The 25387-nt window shown below is 53.5% G+C and overlaps 1 protein-coding gene across 5 annotated transcripts in view; it reads right to left on the bottom strand.

Moving 5' to 3' along the window:
- The window catches only part of Slc37a1 (solute carrier family 37 member 1), a 51996-nt gene that overhangs the window by 12054 nt on the left and 14555 nt on the right, over positions 1 to 25387 (bottom strand). For all 5 annotated transcript variants that reach the window (XM_003463920.5, XM_063224561.1, XM_013146080.3 and 2 more), the window contains exons 2-11: positions 23481 to 23670; positions 17897 to 17978; positions 14233 to 14365; positions 13705 to 13783; positions 10341 to 10476; positions 9120 to 9196; positions 8265 to 8431; positions 6613 to 6650; positions 5412 to 5492; positions 241 to 372 (exon numbers count right to left, since the gene is read on the bottom strand). In XM_003463920.5, the coding sequence (XP_003463968.2) occupies positions 241 to 372; positions 5412 to 5492; positions 6613 to 6650; positions 8265 to 8431; positions 9120 to 9196; positions 10341 to 10476; positions 13705 to 13783; positions 14233 to 14365; positions 17897 to 17978; positions 23481 to 23536 (981 nt within the window). In that variant the 5' untranslated portion in view covers positions 23537 to 23670. The remainder of the gene's footprint in view (positions 1 to 240; positions 373 to 5411; positions 5493 to 6612; positions 6651 to 8264; positions 8432 to 9119; positions 9197 to 10340; positions 10477 to 13704; positions 13784 to 14232; positions 14366 to 17896; positions 17979 to 23480; positions 23671 to 25387) is intronic.

A 25387-nucleotide genomic window follows, 5' to 3' on the forward strand; every position in this document is an offset into this window, starting at 1 on the left:
GGAAAGCCCTACTTGTCTATGAATGGCTTGACATTTCTAAATGGAGAAAACCAATCTCAGGACAATCACAAGTGCATTAAGCAGAGGAAACAGCTCTCAGCTACGTGTTTCTCTGGGGCCCACACCCTGCACATCCGACCTGTGAGCTCTGCGTCCACAGAACTCTGACTCTGGGTCACACTCAGCAGCCCACAGGTCACACATCTCCCAGATGTGGTGCTCCCGGGACATGCAACTCACCGGGATCCTCAAGGCGCCCGTGAAGCTGATGGCCATGCCGCTGCCGCTGTCCCCCGGGAGGACGATGATGTGGCTTGGGTGGATGGGCGTCTTCCCATCTGCCTGCAGCAGCAAGCACTGCATCTCTGGGTCCTGGACACGCGGTCCACGGAAAAGAAGAAAAAGTGGGCGTCACCAGCAGGTAGACCTGTGGCCGGAACCCAAGATGGTGACTCTGCTGTCCTCTCAAAGTCCTGAGGGTGTGCTAGGTGATGCTGGCCACGGTGTGTTGCTGTTTTACGACCACAGGCATCAACGCACTTTTATGAAGCACTATTAACCATAATGTCTCCTAACCCAGAAATGCTGGCCATCTCTTTGTGAAAGATAATACAGAAAATGAAAAAAATACACCCCTCATAAAACGGGTGTCACATCACAGTGGACAGAAGGTGGTCAATTAATATACAACCACGTAAATGGGTGCTTTGGTTTATACCTAGATGCTCCCTCCCTACAGCCTCATGTGCTCATGATGGGGCTTTGGGAGAGGACTGGACCTCTGGCCTCATAGTGGACTTGTTATTGAGGGCGTGGCCTGGTTAGAGATGGTCCCGGAGACAAAAAAAAAAAAAAACCAAAAAAACCAGCTCAGAATAAAATCTCACTTCATAATGAATAAACACTTTGGGGCTGGAGGCTAGGCTCAGCGGCATAAGCGCCTGCCTTGCAAGCAGGCAGTTGTGAGTTCGATCCCCGGGACCGATAAAAAGCAAAAAGACAAAAAAAAAAAAAAAAAAAAAAAAAAAAAAATCCAGCTCAGAGACGGTCCCCGAGGCGTGGCCTGGGGTTCCTCCCCCTCCTGGCTCCTCCTCTTTTCTCTGCTTCCTGTCCTCCAAGAGGTGAGCAGCTCCCTCAGCCAGGCCCCTCTGCTGTGCATCCAAACATGCAAAGACCAAAACTTCTAAAACCTGAGCAGAGATGAACTCTCCTCCTTTAAGTTTTGGGTGTCAGGTATTGTCTCTAAGTTTCAAAAAAGTGACTAACAGTGATGTTTCTGGCAATTGTTACAAAAATGTTTGCAAGATTTTAATAACATAGGAAAATGCCTGGAGTATTCAGTAACAAATTGTTCAAAGCTGGATTTTCATTTCAATGTCTAAATAGCCACCTATGTAACCATGTAACCAAAGGATCTTTTTCCAGAGAAGTCAAATCTAACTCAGTAATGGTTGTGCAAATAATAAGGAATTCTTTACAGGAACCTACACTTTTCAAGGAGATCCTTATGGACATACATCACCAGAGGCAACATTATTTTAAAATTCATGAGTCAGTGCTGATACTTTGTGACTTCTGATAGTCTGGAAGGTTTCTAAGGGATTCCCTGAAGCACAGAGTGACTCCAGCCATGGGTGGCTTCCAAGTTAGAGCAAGGATGGTCTAAAAATGCTCTTCAAAAGAAAGCTCCTGAGAATTTCAGACTTCCTGCAAAGTCCAATAGGTTTTGTTACATATCTCTCACTGTAACTCACATGAGCTGGATTAGAAATACAGCAAAAATCTTTTAAAGAAAAAAGACATAACACTGGCCCTGCACTCTGCACCCTACCCTTGACATTCAGACCCATCTTCCCATGGAAGACAGAGGCCGAGGAGATGGGTGGCAGCTGCAGCCATGTTGTCCCGTGTGGGCCCTCAGAATCCATTCCTGACACAGTGTGGCCAGGCTCCAGGACCAGCACCCTGTGGCCTCAGAGCTTGTCTGTGACTAGTGCTTTCACGGAAGACCCTCTGGGCTCCTGGGGGTGAAGATGACAAGGCCTGGGATGATAGTGCAACAGGGTTCCAAAGCCTACTCCACAGGGGTGGAGGAAGACACCGAGCTCGTGCTGGAGCTGAGCAACCCACTTCTACTAAATTTAGCTCTGCTGTGGCTATGTGTGGGCTGCTCCCGATGCCCCAACTGGCTGAACCCTGCTGTGGCAGCCTCCGGGGCAGCCTGAGCCCAGGCTGGACTCCATAACAAGCTGGAGCTACAGGACATCATGGCCCTCTTCACAAAGCAGTGAACCAGCATGTGAAGTGCAGATGTGGCTGGAGGCTTTGGGGCCACCCACAGCACCTCCTGATGTGTAAAGTGCCTCTGGGCACTGCCCACAGGGGCCGGCTTTGAGCTTCGGACCAGAGCCCTGCTTCCAAGCAGGTTCCCATCTTGGCCAGGCACCTGGGCACCCAGTCCAGTTTTGGGGAAAGCCATGGTGTGGTCCCACACCAAATGCAGGACACCGCTGCCTCCTCTGTCCAAAGCCAAAAGAAGCAACTGGCCAGATAAGACACAGGTACAGGATCTGGCTCTGGGCTTCTGAGCAGTCTGCTCTTGGGAGCTCCTGGGGACTGTGGACCCTGCATGGTGGACACGGGACTCTTGGGCCAGAGGACTCTGCTCCAAGAACCTGCAGACATGTCCATTCCTGTCCTATGGCCAGTAGCCTGGTGTGAGACCTGCCTGCTGCCAGACATGGAACTGGTTCTTTGGGGGCACAGGAAGAAATGGGCTTTCAAGGGAGCAACATAGCAGTGCGGGGCTGGTTCCATGGTCAGCAGCACCCCAACACCCGGGGCTTCATGGTCCCTATCTGGACATGATCCCTAAGTGCCAACCCAGAGATGAGACTCTGGGGTCAGTTCATCACTGCTTACAAATTCACTAAGACCAGGGACCAGCAGCATCATCAGCCCTCTCCCCCTCCTTCAGCCACCATGAGTAAGTCCCCCACGCAGTAAAGGGAAAAAAAGCCAGAAGCTTATTTGGCACATTTGACCATTAAGGGATTTGACCAGAGAGAAAGGTAACAATAACCCCAGCCACTAAAACCAAATAAAGACCTCCCGAGGCTCAGTGCTGACTACTTAAGGCAGGAGCGATGCCCGGAGCTCAGAGAAGCAGCCACGAGGAGTGTGAGGGCAGGCCAGGTGTGGCAGGAGACACTGTACCCCTGCTTCAGATTCCCCCTCTGTAAAGTAGGTGGTCTTTTGGGCCCATCTTCCTCTGATACAACTCCTCCCCGTGCACCCTGCACGTTGACATGCTCCCTGCATGGCACCTTCTTTACCCATCACTTGCAGTCCCCTCTGTCACCCTGCCCCAATGTCACCTGCTAAGGGCAGCCTCCCTGGTACCAGTGCCCCGTGGTGGGTATGTCTGCTCACTCTGGCTCTCTCCCTATTCCTCCACCCCATGGGCACAGTGCCGGGACCCCCGAGCAGGGACAGCAGCTGTGCAATGAGGGAATCGATCAGGTTGGATTAAAGATGTGAAGCATGATGAGGACCCAGGCTATCAAATGTTCCTATAGGTTCCTGCAGCTTTGGTGAGTCACCCAACCTCCCGAGCAGGGCGACTTAGACCCCAGAGGACAGGAATCAACAAATGTGCAGTGTGCCAAAAGAAGGGTCACTAAAGAGGGAAAAGTTTCCCACAATTTCACAGAAAGCTACATAGTCAAGCAAGACCACAACCCATCCTGGCAGCAGACACTGACAGAGGAGCTTGAGAGGCTCTGTACGTGGTTCTAAAAGTAGAGACTTCAATGAATTGAGAGAGAGAGGCTAATTTTGATTAACACAGGTCTGGCTTTAATTTGCAGCAGAAAAGGATAACCAAAAGCCCTATGAAAACAGTACCACAGTAATAGAAGTTGGATATAAAAAGGGGTTCCGTTTGCTCACCTCTTCTAGCAGTTTCCTGCTACATCAATAGCTGATAATGGCAGTGATTCGTTAAAGAAAAAACACTGTGAAATCTGTAAAAGTTCAGTAAGTCTTTAAATCCTTTAGCTAAAACTGACCTTCAGTATCACCAAATTCTCCACCTACTTACAGGTGAAACTCAGGGACTCCAAATAAGCAACACCGGCTCTAGAGATCACCTCCATCAGGAGGGGCCTAGGAGCCAGCGGTCACAAGTGCTCTTCTGGCCCCGGAAGAGCAGTTTCTGGATGCGGCTTAGTGCTCACACTCTGATCACACAAGCTTTAATTTCCTGGAAAGTTTATTTATTCCTGTCTAGAAGCTGCCAAACATGACAAATGTTCCAGATGCCTTCTGCTAGGATCCACTAGATGGATCTCACAGAGGGAGTTCATAGCTGCTCCACTGCCACACGACTCCTAGCAGGGCACTTAGGTTAGCTCTCTGCAGGTCTGACTGCAGTCTCCCCTACGCAGCCTTTTCAGCTCAAAGCAGCTGATGGAAACTACACCTGTTCTGCCCTAACTGCATTTAGAGATACCTCTTTAGAGGGAGAAAATTACAGAGAGCTAAGTTAGGGAGAAACATAGCAGGCAGTCAGACAGGGCCGGGCCCTTGAGGAAGTTGGTGCAAAAGACAGGAACATAGCAAGACTGGGACTGGAGACAGCTCTGAAGATGACTCCCAGTGGCTACATGCACATACTTCCCCGGAAGACACGCAGAAGCTGGAGACTTGAGATCACTGGGATCGCCCTCTGAGATTTCCCACTATCTCAGTAGACGTGGGCCATCTCTGCCACCAAGACTAAGACCACTAAGACTAAAACCACCAAGACTGAGACCACTAAGACTAAAACTACCAAGACTGAGACCACCAAGACTAAAACCTCTAAGACTAAGACCACCAAGACTAAGACCACTAAGACTGAGACCACCAAGACTAAGACCACTTAAGATTAAGGCTAACGACATGACTACAGATTATTGACCAAGGTTAATGATGTCACCCATATGCCTCGCTACCACTGATCAATATTACCTAAGCAACTATACTTGCAATCTTACTAGTTAATCATAATTTTGATCTGCACTGTACCTGCCTTGTGCTTCTGCTCCCTAAGACTTTGAGCAGTGAGCTCGCTGTAACCCATTCAGGGCCCCTTCTGTTTCTCAGCAACCCTTGCTACTCCTAGTCATTTTCTCCAATAAATTTTCCTATTCTTAAAAAAAAATGTGGAAGTGTTTATCTTAGCATTCAAAGAAAGCGAGCCAGGACACAGTCAGATTCCACTGAAGCAGTACATGGAGACTTGATTTTTTTAAGGACCATGACGCATATCCGGCCTCTCACTGGCTGCCAGGGTCAGTGAAGTCCCAGCTAGCCCCATAGCCCGAGGGGCTCTCTGAAGACCTGACCGGAAGTCCTGTGGAACTTACCAGGGCCCTGCTCTTTTCACCGAGGGACGCTGGCTTCTGGATTCTAAATTTGTTTGTACCATTCTCGTAGGCTTTTGGATGCTGCAAGAAGAAAATTTAAAGTTATGACCGAATTATCAGCCAGAAATCAAGCCCTCAGCAAGGATAGATATGATCCTCACCAGGAAGCTACTCAGAGAAAACACCACAGACGATTAATATCAAACAGCTAAAAATTGGATCCCAGGCTTCGGACCCCCTGAAAGGTGAAAATTAGCCTTCTTAAAGAACAGACTAAGAACAAGGGGGAAAGAGGAAAACACCAGTGGGGGCGACTTTGGCTTCCTTAACAACCTTCCCCTTTTTGATGGTTCAGGACAGAAAGGGCTTTGGAAATGCCACAGGCCAGGTCTCCTTTACAGTCGACAGGGCCTGGCTCAGGCAGAGCTGCAGGGGGGGTGGGGTGCGCTCTGTCCAACACCATTTCCATCACCCCTCAGAGAGGGGCATTTCCTGGGTGCTAAATCAAGGGTGCTGCTTCCCACCTAAAGGTTCTGTGTGCGCAGAGACCTCCTGAATGATAATTCACCGTGTAAAAATTTAAAAAAATTCTCTACTGTGGGGATATGGGGGACTTTCTTCCTGGTATGTGGAGGCCCTTGGGGCTGGGTGTGCTGGGGGTGCCTTGATGGGCCAGCTCGGGGGACCGGGGGAATGGGTGGAGCAGGCTGCGGGGGCGAGGAGGCTTTCTTCACAGGTGGCGCTCAGCACTGCACACTGTGTGACCTGTGTGCCTGCAGTGAGATGGAAGGGAGGGACGGGCCTGCAGGAGCCAGAGCCTGCCACACAAGGAGGGGGCGGGTGCCGGGGCACTGGTGAGGGCCACAGCGCCAGGATGGCTGGCAGCACAGCACGAAAGGGAAAATGTACCACCTAATGACACGAGGACCACCCGAGAAGTGTGGCCACCCACTGAAAGTGCCACTGGCCAGCTCACCTGGCCCTTTCCTCCATCACGCTGAGGTCCGGGGAAGCCAGACCTTCCCCTCCCCTGGGAGACATGGCCAGGCTGCATGGCTCTGGGAGGACCAGGCTGCATGGACCTCTTGCCCAGCTGCTGGGGAGCAGGTGACCGCCAGCCTTCCCTAGACTGCACACAGGACCAGGCTGCAGGGTGCCTGGGTGGGAGACCCTGCTCTGGGGGCACAGGAGAGAAGCTTACCGTGGTCAGGGTGGAGGGGCAGCGGATGTCCTTGGGGTCTGAAAAAGCAAACAGGAGAATGGTTGAGCCCATGCCTTGCAGCACACAAGCTGGGGACCCCACCAGCCACCGTGGGAGGATTCCTGCAAGGCCGAGACTGCTCCGCCGACAGGAACCAAACTGGGGAGCTATGTGGCCTGGTGGCCGGGTCCATTTGCCTCCCTGTGGTAACCTTTCCTGTCCCCCTGTCCCCAAACATCATTCCGTAAGCCTTAAATACAAGAAAAGGAACAAGACACCACCTGAGGCTTATGCTAAGGACAGGTAGAAAGAAAACTGAGGTCACAGGTGAGTGGACACAGGTGCAGCACAGTGCAGCTCTCCCAGCCCGCCCACCGGGTGCCTCCATCTGAGCCCCAGGGTGGCAGGAGGCTGTGGCCAGTCGCTGCCCTCTGCTGTGCTGGAAGTAAATGGACCCTGAGCTCCAGGATTAGGGCAGGGGTCAGGAAGACAGTCACAAGGGACTGCAGAATTCATTAGAAACAGAAATAGGTGCAGACATCTCTCTGGATGGAAAACCCATGTTGAAGGACAGACAGGAAGTGAGGCTGTGTCCTGTGACATTTTCTTGGGCCCATCTGCCTCGCTGCCACCGGCATCTCACCACCAGAGACATGAAGACAGGGCTGGCAGCCCCCCTTGGCTCACGCCTGCCTGCAGGCATGACCATGGAATCCCACCCTGAGATTTGCTTCCATATCACCCACTTTGGAGGTCAGCCACGAGCTGTACAGCCCTGGCGTGGCTAGCTGGAGGTTGTTTTAAAATTCAAAGGTTGGCTCCAGCAATAAGAAAGAAGTGAGACATCAAATGGAATATGCATTGCTCTCTTAGATGATGGATGCCAGGGAGAAGCTACTGTGTGTGCCAGGATGGGCAGAGGAAACTGATTTGACCCAAGTGCCCGGGGTCAAAGTTCCTGTGACAAGCGCTCACTTCAAGCCAGGTGAAACTGAACACCTCGTTATCAGAACAGCTCAGTGACCAGCACTGGCCGGCTTCTCCTCCACAGTGTGGCCTGGCCGTGCAAATCTTATGCCATCCCATCTCTACTTTAAAAATTATCTTCAAGGCCTGGGGATGTAGCTCAGCGGCATAAGCGCCTGCCTGGCAAGTGTGAAGTCATGAGTTTGATCCCCAGTACCAAAAAGAAAAAAAAAATTATCTTCAAACTCTGTGCAATCAGAAGTTTGGTACTGACTGTGGAATGGAAGGAGGAATTTAGTTTTCCAGTAGAACTCTTTGCCCTATGCAGACCTACGGTCTTATGTCACGCAGTATCTGATGACACTGTCTGAGGTCTGGCTTCTGGGGGGCACCTGGGCTGCAGAGGAAGCGTTGAGCAGGGCCAACGAGGCCACTGGGCAGGCCGAGGTATACCAGGCCCCTGGGCCAGATGCGGAGGACAAGGCAGGGCACTAGAGCTTGTGGGAAAGCAAGAACCCTCAACCCTGGTCAGTGCAGTGAGCTGCAGAGAGCAGGAAGTCAGGCCAGTGCCAACGAACTGGCCACCTGGGGAGTCCACACGGCCCTCAGCCTGGCGCCCTGGCCCTCTGGGCAGGCGGAAGCCGAGGCCGCCCTCACTGGGGTGTCCCCCAGCCACACATACTTACGTTCGATGAGGAAGAGAAAGCACACCAGCCCCATGGTGGCCACGATGGCCCCAGGGACGACGAAGGACAGGCCCCAGCACGTGGACACCCAGTAACCAGCAATCAAGGAGCCCAGAATGTTGCCCACGGAGGTGTGGGAGTTCCAGACCCCCATGATCAGACCCCGCCTGCAACACAAGCACACAGCGCAGTGAGAGCTACATCCGGGCTGTGGGAGGGAAGGCTGTGACAGCCCCGCTCAGAGAACCGGGCTGCACAATCGCACACTGCGCTTCTCTCTGGTAGCATCCTTCCTCTGTAAGGGAAAGAGGCCTTTTCCTGAATCTCTTGGAAGGCTCACAACGTCAAGGCTGCTTCCAGGAGCTAAACAACCATTTGCCAAGCTACTGTGTGAGCAGGAGCTGGCTCGGGCGCCCGGCCCGAGACGGAAGTGGTTTCTAAATTAGGCTCAGAGTAGCCTCTCTGCCTCATGTGGCAGCTTCCACAGTGACTTTGCCTGAGGCCCCGTGGCTGTGCCCAATCATGCCCAACCCTGCTGCTCCTGAACTGGGTGACCCTGGGAGACCGGGTCAGGGTAGGAAAGCTCCCAGCCTGAGGTTCAGACTTGGCCTCAGGCCCTGTACTCTGCATTTCTCACCCCAGCACCCCACCCCCCGCCCCCCGCCCCCCGCCCCCGGGAGTCTGAGCTCTACCCATGCATGGAAGCCTTGGAGAGCTTCAGGACCTGCAGCCCGGAGGCCCCAGCTCCTTGCTGGGCAAAGGCAGCAAGAAAAGAAGAAAGCTGAAAGTTAAGCCCTCTGGTTCTCATTGCAACCTTTTAAACTCTCAGTGCTCGGGGAAGAGACTGCTCCTCACCTTCCTTTCCCAAACCAGTTGCTGAGGCAGGTGACCACGCTGGGCCAGCCAGTGGTCTGCACCAGTCCGTTGATGACCTGTAGGTGAGTGGACAAAAGAGAAGGCTCACCGTGGGCCAGAGGAGCACCCTGGGCAGGCTGGTGAGCGCTCAGCACCCCAGCACTCTGGGAGGCTGAGGCAGGAGGAGCATTATAAATTTAAGTACAGCTTGGGCAATCTGGCAATTTAGAGGGACACTGCCTTAAAATAAAACATGCAAAAGGAGCCGGGGATGAAGTTCAGTGCAAGGCCTTGGGTAGAATCTACAGTACTGCAAATAAAAAAAAAAAGGCAGACTGATAGGAGTCTAGACAACCCAGAGGGCAGTCATCAGCGGCTGTTTCTGAAGACAGTTAGCAGTGCCGCCAGGCCCAGCTTCCAGCATTTTTCATTTTAAAAATTTTATGAAGAGAGCAAATGTTTGTTCTTTTTATAGGATTTTTATAAATGGCACGCTAAAGCATAGCTCAGAAACGGCTCATCCCCACCCCCACGCCTCGCTGCTCCTCCTCTGAAGCAATAGAGCCCTGCCCTGGGTGGGAGAGCATTCCTACCACTGCGAGGGACCTAAGCGCTAAGGGGGACTGGGGAGAATCCAGGTGACCACGTGAACTACCTGGGGCACTGGAAACAAGCCCCGTAGTCGCCCTCGTGCAAGTGCAAGTCACTTCTGTGATTGCACAACCAAGCCTCTCACGTGTCAGGGAAAAATCCTGAAAAGCAAAGTGGAAGCAATCTGCAGGATGATGGGCTGTTTGGATAGGCTATCAGGCGTCACCAAACCAGGTGTTCATTGCTATTTTCATGGCGGTCCATATATTTACCCACAGGACTGCTGGGAGGGCAGAAGCCAAGAGACTAGGAAGGGAAGGGCCAGGCCAGGGCTTCCTGCTGTCTTCAGGTCTCCCCCTGTCACACCTCCATGATGTCTCCTTTGCTCCCCAAAACACTGCATAGACCCTGCTCCGCTGCTTGGGAATGACAGGTTTCTTTGAGGCCACCCTCAGACCGGGGACTCCTGGCTGACGGGGTTTTGCAGCCTTCCTGTGCCAGCTGGCCCTGCTGGCCTATCCTGCCTCAGGCACCTGCTAAGGCAGCAGGGGCTCCATGACAGGAACCCCCATCCTGTTCATCACAGAACCCCAGGACCTGACCCTTGAGTAGCCCCAGGTCCTTCCTTACCTGAGTGACCACGTAGAACCCCAAACTGTGGATATCGTAGAAATAGCCCAGCCCAAACAGGGCAGTAAAGGCTCCGCTGGCGAGCATCCCAAAAGTCAGGTAGTACCTGATGGGCAGGCGCTCCCCTATTATGCCGCTGGGAACAGGGAGGAAAGACAAACATGAGGACAGAAGCACACCCCTAAGGTAAACGGCCAGCCGCTGCTGCCCAGTGGCACCCACCCTGTCCCCTGAGCTCCCAGAACTCAGGGGTGCGCCACTTCCTGGGAGAACCAGGCACAGGTGTGCCCTGTGTGTGCCCCTCACCCGGAGGGCACAGCGACACCCAGAAGGCTTCCTGTTTCTAGACAAAGTCACTAACGGTCACATAATGAAACATGCACGGTGACTTCAATGTGACTGCTGCCAGTTAAAGAGAAAACTGACTGGCCCTGCTAGTTTTTATCTAAACAATAGCCAGGCCACACTACAGTTTATGTTTCAACCGTCAAACTTCAGACCAAAGCACAAAAAAGAAGTCACTGGGACCCTGAGCTGGCCCTAAGCCACCCACACGGATATGCCAGGCTGGATGGCCTCACGGGGAATTGTCACTCATACGTCTGGCTGCTGGCCGCTTTGGCCTGTGTGGGTAGCAGAGGAGCCCCTGTCCCCTAAGGTGAGGTTAGAAGCCCAGCGTTTGGGGACTCAGCTCCAGAGCCGTCAGGTCTCCCATGAGATGATGCAGGATTCCACGTGTCACCTGGCTGCCAAACAGCCGTGACAAGGACCCAATTTCATAAGGGCTGGATGCTGAATGGGTAGTGACCACTGTCACACTGCACTGAGGACCACACACAATACTCCTATACTGTCCTGGGGAAGGACAGTATATAGTATACTGGGGAAGGTCACTAAGGGCCACAGTGAGACGGAAGTGAAGGAGGTAGAAGAAAACTCATGTCTTTCTTTTCCCCTCGTCACACTGAGTCTGAGGTAGGAAGGACAGGGCCAGGCATTTCTCCTGCTGCCGGCAGCACTCTGGGTTGAGCTGACTTCAATATTGCTGTCCTTGTTTGTTTTTGAGGCTAACCTTGAACTCACTGTGCGGCCCAGGTTCGCCTTGAACTTGTGATAATCCTCCTGCCTCAGCCTCCTAAGTCACCTCGGTTGGGGACCAAACCTTGTAACCCACCCCTTCCGGGAAAGTCCTCATCTGTCGCAGGTGCACCTGTCACCAGACTTGCTTCTCCGTCTGACCCCCACGGAATCAGCTATACTTGCTGTAGCCTTCTTGGGTGACACCCACCTGTGACTTCCCCACTGGATCAGTGTCACCTAAATGACGATACTTGTGATCTTATTAGTTGAGTACAGTTTTGTCCCACCTTGAATAAACACTCTGGAGCAGCGGCTACCCACTGGCCAGCCACTATCCGGGGCCCCTTCTGTTCCTCTTAGGCAGAAGTTCGTCTTTCTCTCAAAATATTCTTCCAACTCTTAACCTTTGTGGTTCCTAGAATTCATTCTTCAACTTTAGTAGAGGACACAAGTCTGGTAAAGTTCCAGACACCTAGCAGCTGGGAGTTGTAATACTTCCCGTATATTATTTGATGATCATATATCATAGCCCTGTGCCAGTGGCACACACCTGTAATCCCAGCACTCAGGAGGCTGAGGCAGGAGGAATGCCTGAGTTTGAGGCCAGCCTGGGGTACATCGTGAGACCCTGTCTCAAAAATCATAACAACAACAAAACAACAAACAAACAAACAAACAATAAAACCCCAAAACACAAGAAAAGCACAGGTCTGGCAGGATGAACACCATCCTGAATTACCCCAGACTAACACGGGAACTCGGTCTGTCAGGGCAAAGTGATAAAACAGCAAATTTAGAGACATTCTACAGCAAAAGTTAAAAATCACTCAGTGGCCGGGGCTATGCCCTGCTGCATATCACACAGCCGCCCAGTGAATTCAGTCAGCCTTGACTGTGCACGTCCAGCTGCTTTTCCCTGATAACGTGCTGGGTTAGCTTCACTTGTCCAGCGGTGATACTGTGGTTTTCCCTACTTTTCCAGGAATCCACTTAGAACAAGCTTGCCTGACAGCACGTGACTTAATTCATGTAACCAATCACCTAATACCTCCCATAGGCTTTGTACTTCCTGTTTGCAAACTGAATTAAACAGCTCTGAGCTGACTTGTGGCTGGTGATGGAACTGATTCCCACCAGCCCACTAATGTAATAAACGTTACCTTCTAACTCCTGTGTACCAAGAGTCTTCCATTCAGTTTGACATTTGTTTTTTTGTGACAGAGCCAGGCTGCATCTACTTGGCCAGCCCAGTGGGCAGCAGGCTGTGCCCATTGTCCACCACTTCACGTGAGCTGTCCACAGCAGTGAAGTGAGTTCTTTGGACAGAGAGCTACTGGGTGGCACAGCAGCCTCCCTGGTCTCTGTCCACTGCATGCTGGTGGCGCCCCCTTTCCTCGCTGTGGTGGGTTGTTTCCAGACATTCCTACGGTCACCTAGAGTGCAAGCCCACTGTTTCATGGGAAAAACACACTCCCACTTGGGTCTTTTTTTCCCTAGGATTATCTGGGTGCAGAAAGACAGTGAGGTCTTTAGCACAGAAAGACATGACCTCAGGGCACAGGGCTCGCAGGGCCATAAGACCCTGGCCCTGCCAAGGCAAGGTCAGCAACCTTGCTGCTGCAACCTGGCCTCCTGCCAGTGCACCCTGAAAGACTAAGGGGCTATACACTCAACCAGCAGAAAGTGCCACTGTGGGAGCCTGGGCTGGGAGGGCCCAGGTCACTGTCCCACATGCTAGGATCTCTGCGTGTCTCTGCAATCCAAAGAGCTCTGTCACTGACAAAAGTTTCTGTAAGGCTGGGTGGATGACCCCAGCACCTAACCAGCCAGAGGTCTTCTGACCCCTGGAACAAGTTCTACTCGCCAGGTCCATCAACTGGGGCTTGATGGAACTGGCCAGGCAGGTTTCCCCAGGCATGAATTCCTCTTTACCCACCACCACACTGTCACACACTGTCCCCTACTTCAAACCAAAACACGGGCCCAAAGAAGTGTCACTTGCCCAAGGCCCTGGTCAGCCATGGAGCATATGCAGACCGAGCCATCTCTCTGGAGCCGCACACAAGTGGCCAGGACTGGACTTGGAGTTATTAGGGTTCTGCAGGCAGCCAGGGGGCATGAACACACACCCTGCTTCACTGTCCTGATTGCTGGGGGGAATGAGGTTCAGTTTGGGCTTGAACCCCAGCAGCAGAGGGCTCGGAGCCCTGTGAGTGTGGAGCCCTGATGCTACCCCTGAGGCCTGGCCTGGACACAGTGCCCAGCCCAGGGAGAGCCCACCTACCTGAGGTACATCCCCACGGCGTAGGCACATAGGAAGGAGTAGTCCAGCGCCCCGAGTAGCTGCTGGTAGTTGTCCTTATCTACACGAGTTTGAAAATCAACAGGAAAAGCTCAGTACTGCTTAGTTCCGGAGCAAGGGTACACAGTGCAAAACCCAAGTTTTTTGCCAAGGAAAAGAAAGTCCATAGTTGATTTTAAGTCATCACTAATGGGCCGTGCAGTTAAAGGATTCCCAGTATCTGCGGGCAGTGTGTGACTTGTGTTGTATGCTTGAGCGCTTCCCTGGCTTGGGTCCTCACCCCACACCAGAGCTCCGCTTTGCAGCCCTAACATCTGAGTCTGAGAAACATACCCCGCAGCTTCCCGGGCACTGGAGAACCTTATTCAGGCAGGGCCCCAGCACAGCACCGCAGATTTACAGGAGTTTACACCTGGGGCCAGCACTGCGGGGCAGATGTCAGGAAGGCCCAGAGACCCAGACCAGATGTGCTGCTCAGGTGCCTGAGCCAAGGCACTGTCACCAACTCACCGAATGGTGCCCAGCCGCAGTCGCTCTTGTTGTCCTGGAGCTGGTGCAGGGTGGCAAGCCCCGTGCTGTCGCTCTGGTCATGGAGCTTCGGCTCAGCCTCATCCCCAGCAGTGCAGTGCTTGTGTAACTCACCCTAGAGCGCACAAAGAGAGGCCAGCAGAGTCCTCAGGAGGCCAGCCTGGGGTCAGTGAGAGGTGGCCCCTGAGGGTGGACATCAGGCCTTGCTGGGGAGTGGCCACTGGCATGCCACTCCTGGGGTCACACACAGCTAATAGAAGCCTTTCAGTGGCCAGTAGGGGATACCTGTCCCAAGATAGCCTGTTGCCTGGGACCACCTGCCTCTGACAGTCAGGTGCGTTCTGCTCAAGGTACACTGTGTGACAGCGGAAGGGACAGAGGCCAGCCCAGGCCACATCAAGGCAGCTTGGAAACTTAATTTTTTTTTTCTTGGGCAATTGAACCCAGGACTTTGCGCTTGCCAGGCAGATGCTGGGGCACTGAGCTAAATCCCTGGCCACCTGGAAACTTAAAGGTAAAGGAAGTCAGGTGTGAAGGAAGAAGATCTGTACACCCCCATCGAATGCAGCCTGGCAGTGGATGAGAGAGTCCACGGTGCCAAAGCTGAGACCCAGGGTTGCCTGGGGCCAGCACAGGAGCCTTCTGGGTACTGGAAAAGACCCCTTCCTTCGCCTAGGTGATGAGTGCCCAGACGCCCAGACCATGATTTGTCAAGCTAGGTTCTTAAGACTTCTGTGTTTTACTGTGCACGAATCTAATCCCAACACTGGGAGAGGCCGAGGCAGGAAGATTGCAAGTTTGGGCCCAACCCGGGCAATTTTATGAAACCCTGTCTTAAAACACATGAAATCTTAATCCACTTGTTTATTTTTATTAGGTAGGGAATTGACCTTTCTGTCTTATAGAGGAACATGCAGTTTTTGCTATAGCTCAGAGGTAGAGCACATGCTTAGCTTATGCAAGGCCCCAGGTTCAACCCTGGCACCAAATAAATAAATAAGCAAGCCACACTTCCCATGATCTGTCAAACAGTTCATATTTCCTGTTCTAGTCTACTGACCATTTTGTTGATTCTCTTGCAATATCGCAGTGTTTTGATTATAGTATTTAATATTGTATTAATAATCACCAGGCATGGTGGTGCATTCCTGTAATCCCAGCCCTGGAGGAGACTGAGGCAGGAGGATCACTGCAAATTCAAGAGTAGGCTTGACTACAAAGCGAATGCAAAGCCAGCCTGAACTGCATAGCACGACCCTATCTCAAAAAGGAAAAAAAAAAAAAAAAAAGAATGTATTAACAATTTTCATTTCATAAAATGCTCTTTTTCACATTAACCTTGGTAATTGATTCTTACACATTTTCATATCGACTTTAATATTCTATTCAATTAAAAAGACCCCCTGGGGAGGTTTCTTAGGGAGAACCGGCACTGACCCCTCCTAAGCCATGGTGCATCCTTCTAGCTGCTCAGATCTCTGTCTTTCCACTGCCCCGAGGATTTAATCACTTTGTTCTATTTACTGGCCTGACAGTCAGTGTTCCTTGTCCTCCCTGGGTCCACCGATCCTTCAGTACAGAAAAACTTCTCTGAGGAGCCCCCAGTTCACAGGTCCCTCACTCTGGTCCAGCCCAGGAGTAAAAGGTTCCCCAAAGACCTGACTCCACTTGTCCCCGGCCCAGACAGATGGGGGTCTCAGTCAGGACTCTGAGCTCCTGTTGGAGCAGCAAAAGAAGGGCCAAGGGGTGACTCACATCATCCCATCATCCTTCTGGTTCTGTTTATGTTGTCATTGTTTTAAATAGGACAAAAACAAAATGAATCACCAGTGATTAAATCTGATAGGCTATGTTATTCTCTAAGCAAATTATAGAGTATGAATCATCTTACAATTCTCAGGCCCTGATTGACTTGAATTAGGTGTTCTGCATTTGATGGTAGTCCAGAAAATCCAACCTGCAGATAACTATCCAAAACTGCTCCTTGGACCAACTAATCAGTACCGTTTCCAACTCCACCTATGCCATTAGTAACGCGAGCTAAAGGCTGGGAAAGCATAACACGGCATTATAAGGGCTAAGTCATCATCGATGGTGTTGCTATTTGTAGCTAAGGCTAACCCACACTATGGTGCAGCTCACATCCAAAATTCTGGGTGTCAAAGCAAACCTGGTGCTTAGGGAACTAACTGTCTTGGAGATGCGCACAGAGGTGCTGAGAGCAGGGAGCGTGCAGAATTCACCTCCCTAGAGTGAGCCTGGCCCTGGGGGAGGGAACAGTGCTGCTAGGCCTGCTGGCTCAGGACCAGAGTCAATAAAGACTGCGCACACACGGCTCCCTAAGCAGCAGTTATGGTGACTATGAAATAAGGACAGGAGGTGACAGTGAGACCAGGAAACCCTAGGCTCAAGTGGGGACACATCTGCTCATCACAGCCAGGATGAGAACCTTGGAAGCAGTGGGTGAGTGACCTGGACCCAGGCTCACCCTTCCTCTCGGCAAAACAGGGACCCTCTGGGTCGTCAGATGGAATCAAAGGCCATGTTGGCCCCAGAGAGCAGGGCCAGTGCCACTCTCCACACCACTTCTGACCCGCTGACCCTTGGCCCATAAGGTGGGCAGCTGTGTGGTCCACCAGGTAGAAGCCCTTGACCTGAGTCCTGCGTGTGTGCACTGGGGGTGCTCTGTGACGCACGGAGGTTCTGATCCAAGCCCAGCCTCCCCAGGTCCTCTGCAAGCCCACAGGTCCCTGAGGACACTCCCTATGACTCCTGCACCTCCTGGGTTTATACCCTGCCAGCTTGGCAGTCTGTGAATTTAATTTCCAGGCTTTTTACTGGTGCTGCTATCAGAGTCCCCGCAGTGGAAGAGTTTATCAAGGCCGCCACCGGACTTCCTCCACCACGCTCTTAAAGGGCAGCAAGCATTTCCACAAGTGGCCAGGGACCAAGGCAGAGCTGCCGGATGGGAGTCAGCACAGGTCCAGCACCCACTTGGAGTGGACTGAGATCTGGTACAGAGACACCAGCCTCCACGTGGCCAAGGCTGCTGGGAGCTAGCAGGGCAGCTGTCCACGTTCAGCCATCACTGGGGTGGACGAAGCTTGGCAACTCAGGTCAGAGTCCCACCTTGTCCCTGCCAACTGCTGGGAAGTAAGCCAGGGCCATCCAGCTGTCAATGGGCTGTGCCTGGCAGAGGATGACTTCCTTGTTCCTGCTACGACAGGGCCAAAAGCTACCCGAGGCTGACGTCCACAAGCAGCAGCAGGCGGAGACTTTTCAGCTGCTTTCCTGGCTGTCCACCCTGGGACTGTCCCTGGCAGTCTCCCCTTATCTGAGTCCAGCTAAGCACCTGCTCAGCAGCTTCCTGCCTGCCCATCTCGAACCCCTGTGCATCACCAAGCACCCCCACCCCCAGGAGTCAGGTCAAGCTGGGCCCAGCTGGACCAACTTAAGATACTTGGAAAGAACATTTGAACTCAAAACCCCAAAGCAGCCAAGTGACCTGCAGGCAACTACCTTTCTGTGCCCGTATCCTTCCACCTGCCCTGCCTGCCTGCCCGCCCCACAGTGAGCGTCCCAGGGAGCCCCACCCCTCACAGAGGTGCCAGGTGGGTGGAAACCTCCAGTGCTTTGCATTTCTCACCTTAACGATGCTGATGGGCTTCCGGGACAGGTGGAAACTGGCATAGAGCAGATACGTCAGCGAGAAGATGAAGGCTCGGTACCTGAAACACAAGCAAGGACCCTATGGCTGGGCTCCCCAGCTGTCTCAGGCAGCTAGCAAAGCCCTTCTCACAGAACTTGCAGGTCCGGACAGGTGCCAACCAGACGCTTTCGGGGGCCTGAACTGAAAAGGGACTCACTGAGAGGAGAAACCACATTTCCCTACACTCACACTTGGCACCCAAGCCTTCTACCGCAGATGAATGGGCACCCCCGCGCCAGGCAGTTCTCCAGTGGTCGACAGTGGGGGTCCCCCGATTTGGCTCAACTCTGAAGGCAGTGTCAGCTCCCCCAGGCTGAAGGTTCACCCCCAGGACGGGCTTCACTTTAGGGGCCAAAAGCAAGACCTGGATTATGATCTGGGCTCCTGACCGACTGGCCAGAAGCCAGGCACCCCGAGTCCTTACTGGAGTTTTAATGGTTGATGAGGGTGTTCCCAGGCCCCAGGGGACCTCTTCACCAGAGTGGACGCACATGTTACACACATACACCACACAGCTCTAGATGAGCAGCGATAGAGAAATCCAGAAAGAGGTGTGGGGCCACCATGCTCACTGCCCCCCAGGCACCTCTGAGGGCCTGGTCCCCAGAAGCCTTCCCAGCCTGTTCCTCTGGGTTTGGGGTGGGACTGAAAAGACCAACCTTCTCAGTGTGGGTGCCTTCCTCGGCAATCCACCTCTATCCTAAGGGCATACAGGAGCCCCAGCTTTTGGTCATTTCATTAGCATACAAAGGACACACTGGTTAGGGGGTTGAGGGAGGGTTAGGTGTGTCAGGAACCAGGGGCAGAGAATAAGTATCATATAAATTTGTTAAAAAAAAAAACCAACTATAACCAAAGAGAAGTTTGGGGTCAGAAGCTGCAGGCAGGTGTTTACACAGCAGACAAGAAGGAAGGACTATTTGGCTTGCAGAAATCACTGGAGGTTGGCTTGTAGACCACTACCCTGTACATTGGGATTCCCGTTAAATCTTGGTTCTCGTACCGCTCAGCAGAAGCACGCAACAAAGATGGGCTCGTGGCTACATCACCGATGGACGCCTGTGAGGAGAAGCAGCCCTGCTTCCGGCCTGGACAGAACACAGACAGGCACCTGTGTACCTTCCCGGGGCCAGTGAGTTGTTTACGGGATGCTTTCTAGACTAATACACAGAATGTCCTAGGATCCTACGGGTGCTTGGGGGGAAAGATAGGGCTCACACTTGCAATACAGAGCTCCCAGGTACTCACTACCCTTGGAAGGCATCCCTGCTCCCCTTCTTGGGGAAACATGGGTGGGTGGTGTCCAGGCTGGCCTTCTCCAGTCCTGCTACTGACCACTTGGCAGACTTGGTGCAGAACTGAAGAATTCTCGGGGGCCCCTGAGGGCCTAGCTTCAGCTCCACACCTCCTGGGGTGCTGTCAAGAGGCTAAGGTGTCCCCAGGGGGCCCCTGGGCCCTGCTGCCCTGAGCTGTCCGCAGAGGCAGGTGAGTGCCCTTGACTGGGCAGCTGGCGTTCCTGGTATGCTTTGCTGCTATACTTCGATTCCACTTCCTCCATTTCCGCATTTATTGCTGCTCCCAGTTCACCTGCTCTTTCTCGCCAGAACTTTGGGGGACAGGGGGAATCAGTGGCCAGAGGTTTGGTCCCTGCCTTCAAGAAGTGAGCTGAGCACAGCAGCCCCGCCAGAGGCCTCTGTGCAGCTTCCTTCTGGGGATTTTCCCCTGGGAAAGCAAGTGAGGTCCCAACCGCTCCTCCAAAGCCCTCGGAGGTCTGCAGTCTTCATTTTACTGCTCTCGGAGCGAGTTTCAGACGCTACTGGCTTCTTTTCATCGACCCTGCGTGGGGCTGCAGGTGCCCTCCAAAAATTCCTGTGCACCTGCAAACCCAGAACGTTCCCTTATTCAGAAAGGCTTGGCTGGCTACAGCCTGGGACCCTGGGTCAAGGTGGGCCATGAATCAGTCCCACAAGCAATGTCCTCAGGACCAGGAGAGGACACAGACAGATGTGTGTGGATAGAGGCGGGGGCTGCTATGACGGCCCAACACCAGAACTCCAGGGAATGTCCCCACCAGAGGTGGGGAAGGGAGCTGTGCCTGTGTGACACTTTGATCCGACACTTTCGGCCTCCAGCAGGGTAGACAGGACGCGCCTGTTAAGACACAGGTCTGCAGGAAACGGCAGGGCCCTGTCATTTTGTGTCCTGTTACATTCAGACTCATCAGCAGGAAGCAGGTCTAGGCAAACGCATGCTCCCTCCTGTTTCACCCCGCGGGGGTCCACACCTCGAAGCTTGGCCAGCTGCAGCATTTCACCCTGAGTTTCCTGCAAAACAGCAGCTCCTGACAGGGGCCCCACCCAGGCCCATCTCCAGCCCCGTCAGAGTGTCCTTGACTGCTCAGGGTCCCCAGACAAACAGCAGTGGCCTGCTCCAGGGGCCAGCAGATCTGACTCAGTGATTTAGCAACAGTGAAACACAGGCAGGGGCTGAGTGCTGGTCTCTGGTGCAGCTGTCATCTGCCATCCCTTGAAGCTCCCAGGAGGGACGCGTGGGACATACTCTGAGGTCATGCAGACTTGCTGTCCCCGCAGGCCAAACTCACTACTCATGGGGCCAGCGGGCTCCCCACTCACTGCCACCTGCAGGAGGACCTCTCCTCCTCTTCTTCCTCCATGTGGTCACGTTCCTCCCGGTCCTTAGCAGGAAGGACACACTGGATCCTTTTCCTGTTTCAGGGCCATGGCTGACCACGACTGCTAGCAACATTTTAAACTCTCCTTCTGCCCTGGATTTGGCCAGCAAGAGGCCCTTCATTTCTAAGCACTTGCTTGCCTTCTGGCATCGAAAGATGTTCCAGGTTCCTCTTGCTTTTCTCAGCCAGTGCTGGCAAGGGTAGCGTTTCCAAGGACCCCTGGCTCTCGACAGCACGAACGGGAGGCACACACACCTGACCCAGAAGGCAAGGTGTGACCCTGGGCTGGGCAGCCGCTCCAGGACCTCTCTGCAGGCCATGCCCCACAGCGGGCCCCGGGGTGAACCCGTGGAGCTAGTTGGAGAAACAGATGCCCACGTACCGGTCCACACTACCACATCCACTCCAGCACTTCCCACTCCCAAATTCACCACTGTTCTCCATCAGTGAGAAAGCTGCCTCTCTTCGGTGGGATTCCTGACCAACACAGCCTGAATCTAATCCTGAGGAAACACTACACACATCCAAACTGAGGGACAACCTCCAAAACTGATGGCTATAACCCTTCACAAACGTCAAGGTCCTGAAAGCTGGGTGAGGTGGCGTAAACCTGTGATCCTAGCACTAGGGAGGCCGAGGCAGGAGGACTGCTGTGAATGCAAGACTCTGTCTTGAAGGAAAAAAGGACTGCCCTGAATTTGAGTCCCAAGCCAGTCTGGGCTACACAGTGAGTTCAAGGCCAGCCTGAACTATACAGCGAGACCCCGTCTCAAAACACCAAAAAGGTCAAGGAGTGGTTCCAGATTACAACAGAAACCCGCAGAACACTGAATACAGGATACAGTCTTGGGTCGGATCCTGAGCAGTGGAAATTTGCTATCAAAGCAGTACTGGGCACTTGACTGATACGGCCTTTGGATCATAAGCTAGTATTCCTAGCTGTTCAGTTTCCTGCCTTGATCTTTACACTGGGGCTACTTTCGTGCTGAGGATGGGACCTGAGTGCTGACACATGCTGGGCAGTGTTCCGCCACTGAGCCAGGCCCTCAGGCACAGGAAGCCACTCAAGGAAAGGGTGCTTCAGAAAGCGGCCAGGAGGACAGGACACAGTTTTGAAGTGAGGGGGACACAGACTCTTGCTGTGACTAACTTAAACTCTACCGTATTTTTGGTCAGCTCTCATATACTTGTGTGTGTGCGTGTGTGTAAGCACTTGTGCACACACACACACACACACACACACACACACCCCACACACACAAGGGAGACATACAGAGACTTGGTGCTGACAAGCTGTGTTGTGTGTGAGGCCTGGTGAGCTCTCTGCACTGTCCCTGCAAACGCTGGTAATTTGGAATCTGAAATTACACTCACACACAGTGACCAGATAAGGAAGAAGTTCTCCCAGCTGGATACGGACAGCATCTTGGCGATCAAGCCAATGTGCACCATGGCGGTCAGGGAGGGCCACGGCCTGCAGCTGTTTCAAACCCTTGGGGTTCTCTGGAGCCAGCGGGGCCCGAGAACCGTGCAGGGGCAGAGAGCACTGGTGTGAGTGGGCTGTTGGGAAGTGGATGAGCAGGTCCAGACCGTAGGGCGTGGTCTTCCCTACAGACAGGGCCTCCAGAAGAGCTCCTAGGGGAACCCAGCCAGACACCCAGCTGCCCGAACGAGGGGTGTGGCAGAAGGATGAAATAAGAAACAGACAAATTTAGTAATGGGTGGGGAGGCTGGGAGGTCAGTGCCTCAGGATGGGTAGAGACCAGGACACTCCTGGCCAGCTACTATTTATCAGTCAGTGTAGGGCCACGGTAGAATGGGTGAGTTCAATGTCACGAAGGAAACACCTGAGACCCATCCCCACCTGGTGCTGGTCTCACAGACCCAGAGAGCATGGTGACCCCGGCATCCCCAAACCAGCCCCGATGGCAGGAAGTACAAGGACGGCCTAGGACAGATGCCAGGTCAGTTTGCAATTCCTGGTCCCCAACAAGCTCTGGAACGGGGCAGTCATAAACCCTGGACTTGGGAGCAGGAGATGGTACCTGCACTGTCTCTGCAGCTCACTGATCATCTTTCCAAGGGGCTGGTGCCCCTCACTTCCCTGCACCAAGGATGAGAGTGAGCCCCACATTCAGAGTGCTCCTGTGACCTCTGGGCCACACGTGATTAACCTGTCTTCTCTTCCTTCGCCTTTTGTGGGTTTAATTTTCAAGCCCCAAGCATTCAACAAAAAAGGTTAGGAGAGAAATTTCTTCTTCCCAGCGGAGGTCAGCATGGTGGGCTGGAGGCCAGAGAGCACCAGGCTCTGCCCAGCCACCTGTCTCTAAGGGGTGGAGCTGCCAGATCCACCTGTGGGGAGTTTGAGAGCCACAAGGAAAGGGCAAGGTGGTGCACATCTGTAACCACAGCACTCAGGACGCTGAGACAGGACTGAAAGTGGTGAATTGTGTCCACTTTGTGTTGTCTCTAAAAGCATGGCCTTGGCCAGGCTGCTCAGGGGGACCCAGGGTCACTGTGCTGATCCTGCCCATGGCTGTTTGTTTCCTAATCCTTCTAGTAGCCAGTGGTCATTTTTCTGCAGGGTCCATGATTATTACAGAAACCACTGAGGAAACAAAAAAGTCCAAACACTATCCACTGATGCTAGGCTCCTCGACCAAGGACACCTTGGCCATCTTCAGGGTCCCAATTCAACAATCAGAGGTGGAGGAGGTCACCTATGTTTTATAATGAAGCTGGGGTGCAAAATCCACCCTCCGGTGGCCTTCACCCCACATCGCACCATGCAGGGGAGCAGGGGACCAGGGGCAGCCCACCAGGACTCACCACTGATCCCTGGAGAAAGAGACAATGAAGCGGATGCCAGCAGGGAGTCGAGCCATTGAGGTTGCCACTGGCCGGGCTGCTGTGGTCACAACTGGAGCTGCCTCATGGGTGGGTTACGGTGCAGCGTGAGGAGATGCCCCGCTGGCCTCGGCCCTCCTGCTCCTCCTCTTGCAGCGGGGCGGTGCTGGCTCTGTGGGCAGGAGGAGAGAGACTGAGAGGAGCAGACAGGGGTGTGGATGCTGCTGGTCCTTCAAGATCCCTGTGCTCAAAGATCAAAGGATGTGCCAATGGGGGTATCACCCCACATTCAACTGGACCACACCCCTCAGATGGCAGCAAGTGTCACAGGACACCCAGCATGTGGCCCTGGGTCCACTGTGGGCCCAGCAGCCCAGGCCGCCTTGGACCTGGCCACTTTGGAGCCAGAGACACACACGGAGCCAGACAAATGGGAAAACTGTGGCTGTGGACTTTTACCCTCTGGGACTTTCACCCCCTGGGGTCCCCTGGGAGGCCCCATTATGCAGTCTAAACCAAGAGCTCAGCAGAGGGAGGCCTGGAAGCTGATACGGCCCGGAGGTCCCTGTCTCCTGCCCCAAGCTGCCCTCTGGCTCATATCCCTAAATATGTCTTCCAAAATAGAACCATTACTCAAGCGCACTCCACTCCGTCCTCCACAGTGAGCTCTGAATGCCCGGAGGGAGCTCAGAGTGGACTGGAAGCCCTGGGGGTTAGGTCCCAGAAACAAACACAAAGCTGCTCCTACCTCGGCCCTCCCCCTCCAGCCCCTGGGGGACTGAACCCAGGGCCTCTGCACTAAGCCACATCCTCAGCCCTTTAGAATTTACTCTGAGGCAGGAGTCTGGGAGTCTCCCTAACTCTGCATTGCCTAGGCTGGGCCTGACCCTGCAATCCCCCTGCCTCAGCCTCCTGGAGTGCACCACCACACACAGCTTCTTTTTACTCCATTTTCAAGACCATGCAAGCTCTGTGCTGGGCATTCATCCCAGGCTACTGGGGGGAGATGGAAGGCTGGCAGAGGGAGGTCTTTCCCCAGGGCCCAGGGAGGACTTCAGCCAGTGGAATTACCTTCCAGCTGACCCCAGGTTGAGGAAGCCTTGACAGCATCACAACTTCCTGTTCCCTCACCTTCCCCCAGCTAAAACCAAACCAAACCAAACCAAACTGTGAGAGAGGGCCTGATGGCACCTACACTGCTATGAAAACAAAACTAACCCCAGGAACACAGCCCACACCCACGGTGCTCCTTAGGCTTGGGATGAAGGACTGAATAGGAGTTGACTCTTTTTAAAACAATGGGCTCCTTCCACACCCTCTGGGGTCCCAGCACAGATACCCCTCAGGCAAAGCTCAGCAACCCGGGCTTCAGGAGCTGCCCAAGGCCCCAAGGTCACAAAGGGCCACTCCCAGACCTCCGAGGGTGTTCATTCCCTGGGGAGGAAGACTGGGGCCGGGCTGCCAGTGGTTACTGCCCTGGGCACCTCTTCCCCTCAGGGAGGTCCCCAGCAGAGGGCCACAGGCACAGTAGAGGTCACCTGCTTGTTACAGACTTTATGGCCTCAATGGGGACCAAGCCTGAGGGCGCTTAGCCCTAGGAACAGCTCTGAGTGAGGGATTGCTCCGAGGCACTGTCATCACACCTAAACAGCCCCTCAGATCCGCCAACAGTCACTTACTGGCAAAATTTAAAAACTGGGGCCCCTCTGAAACACAAAGATGCGTTAGAAAGTTTCAAGCCTCCTCAAGTCAGGAGAAAGACTTCCACGTCCTCTTTGGAGCAGGCACTGTGGAAGACCTAGGGGTTCTGTCCCGTTAAACATGAATCTGCGTCTGTGTTCATCATTGCCCTGAGCTCAGGGCCAAGATCACCCGACGCCGTCCGCGTC

Source organism: Cavia porcellus, unplaced genomic scaffold, assembly GCF_034190915.1.
Source record: "Cavia porcellus strain 051 isolate PalLab524CR breed Dunkin Hartley unplaced genomic scaffold, mCavPor4.1 scaffold_15, whole genome shotgun sequence".
Classification (NCBI taxonomy): Eukaryota; Metazoa; Chordata; class Mammalia; order Rodentia; family Caviidae; genus Cavia; species Cavia porcellus.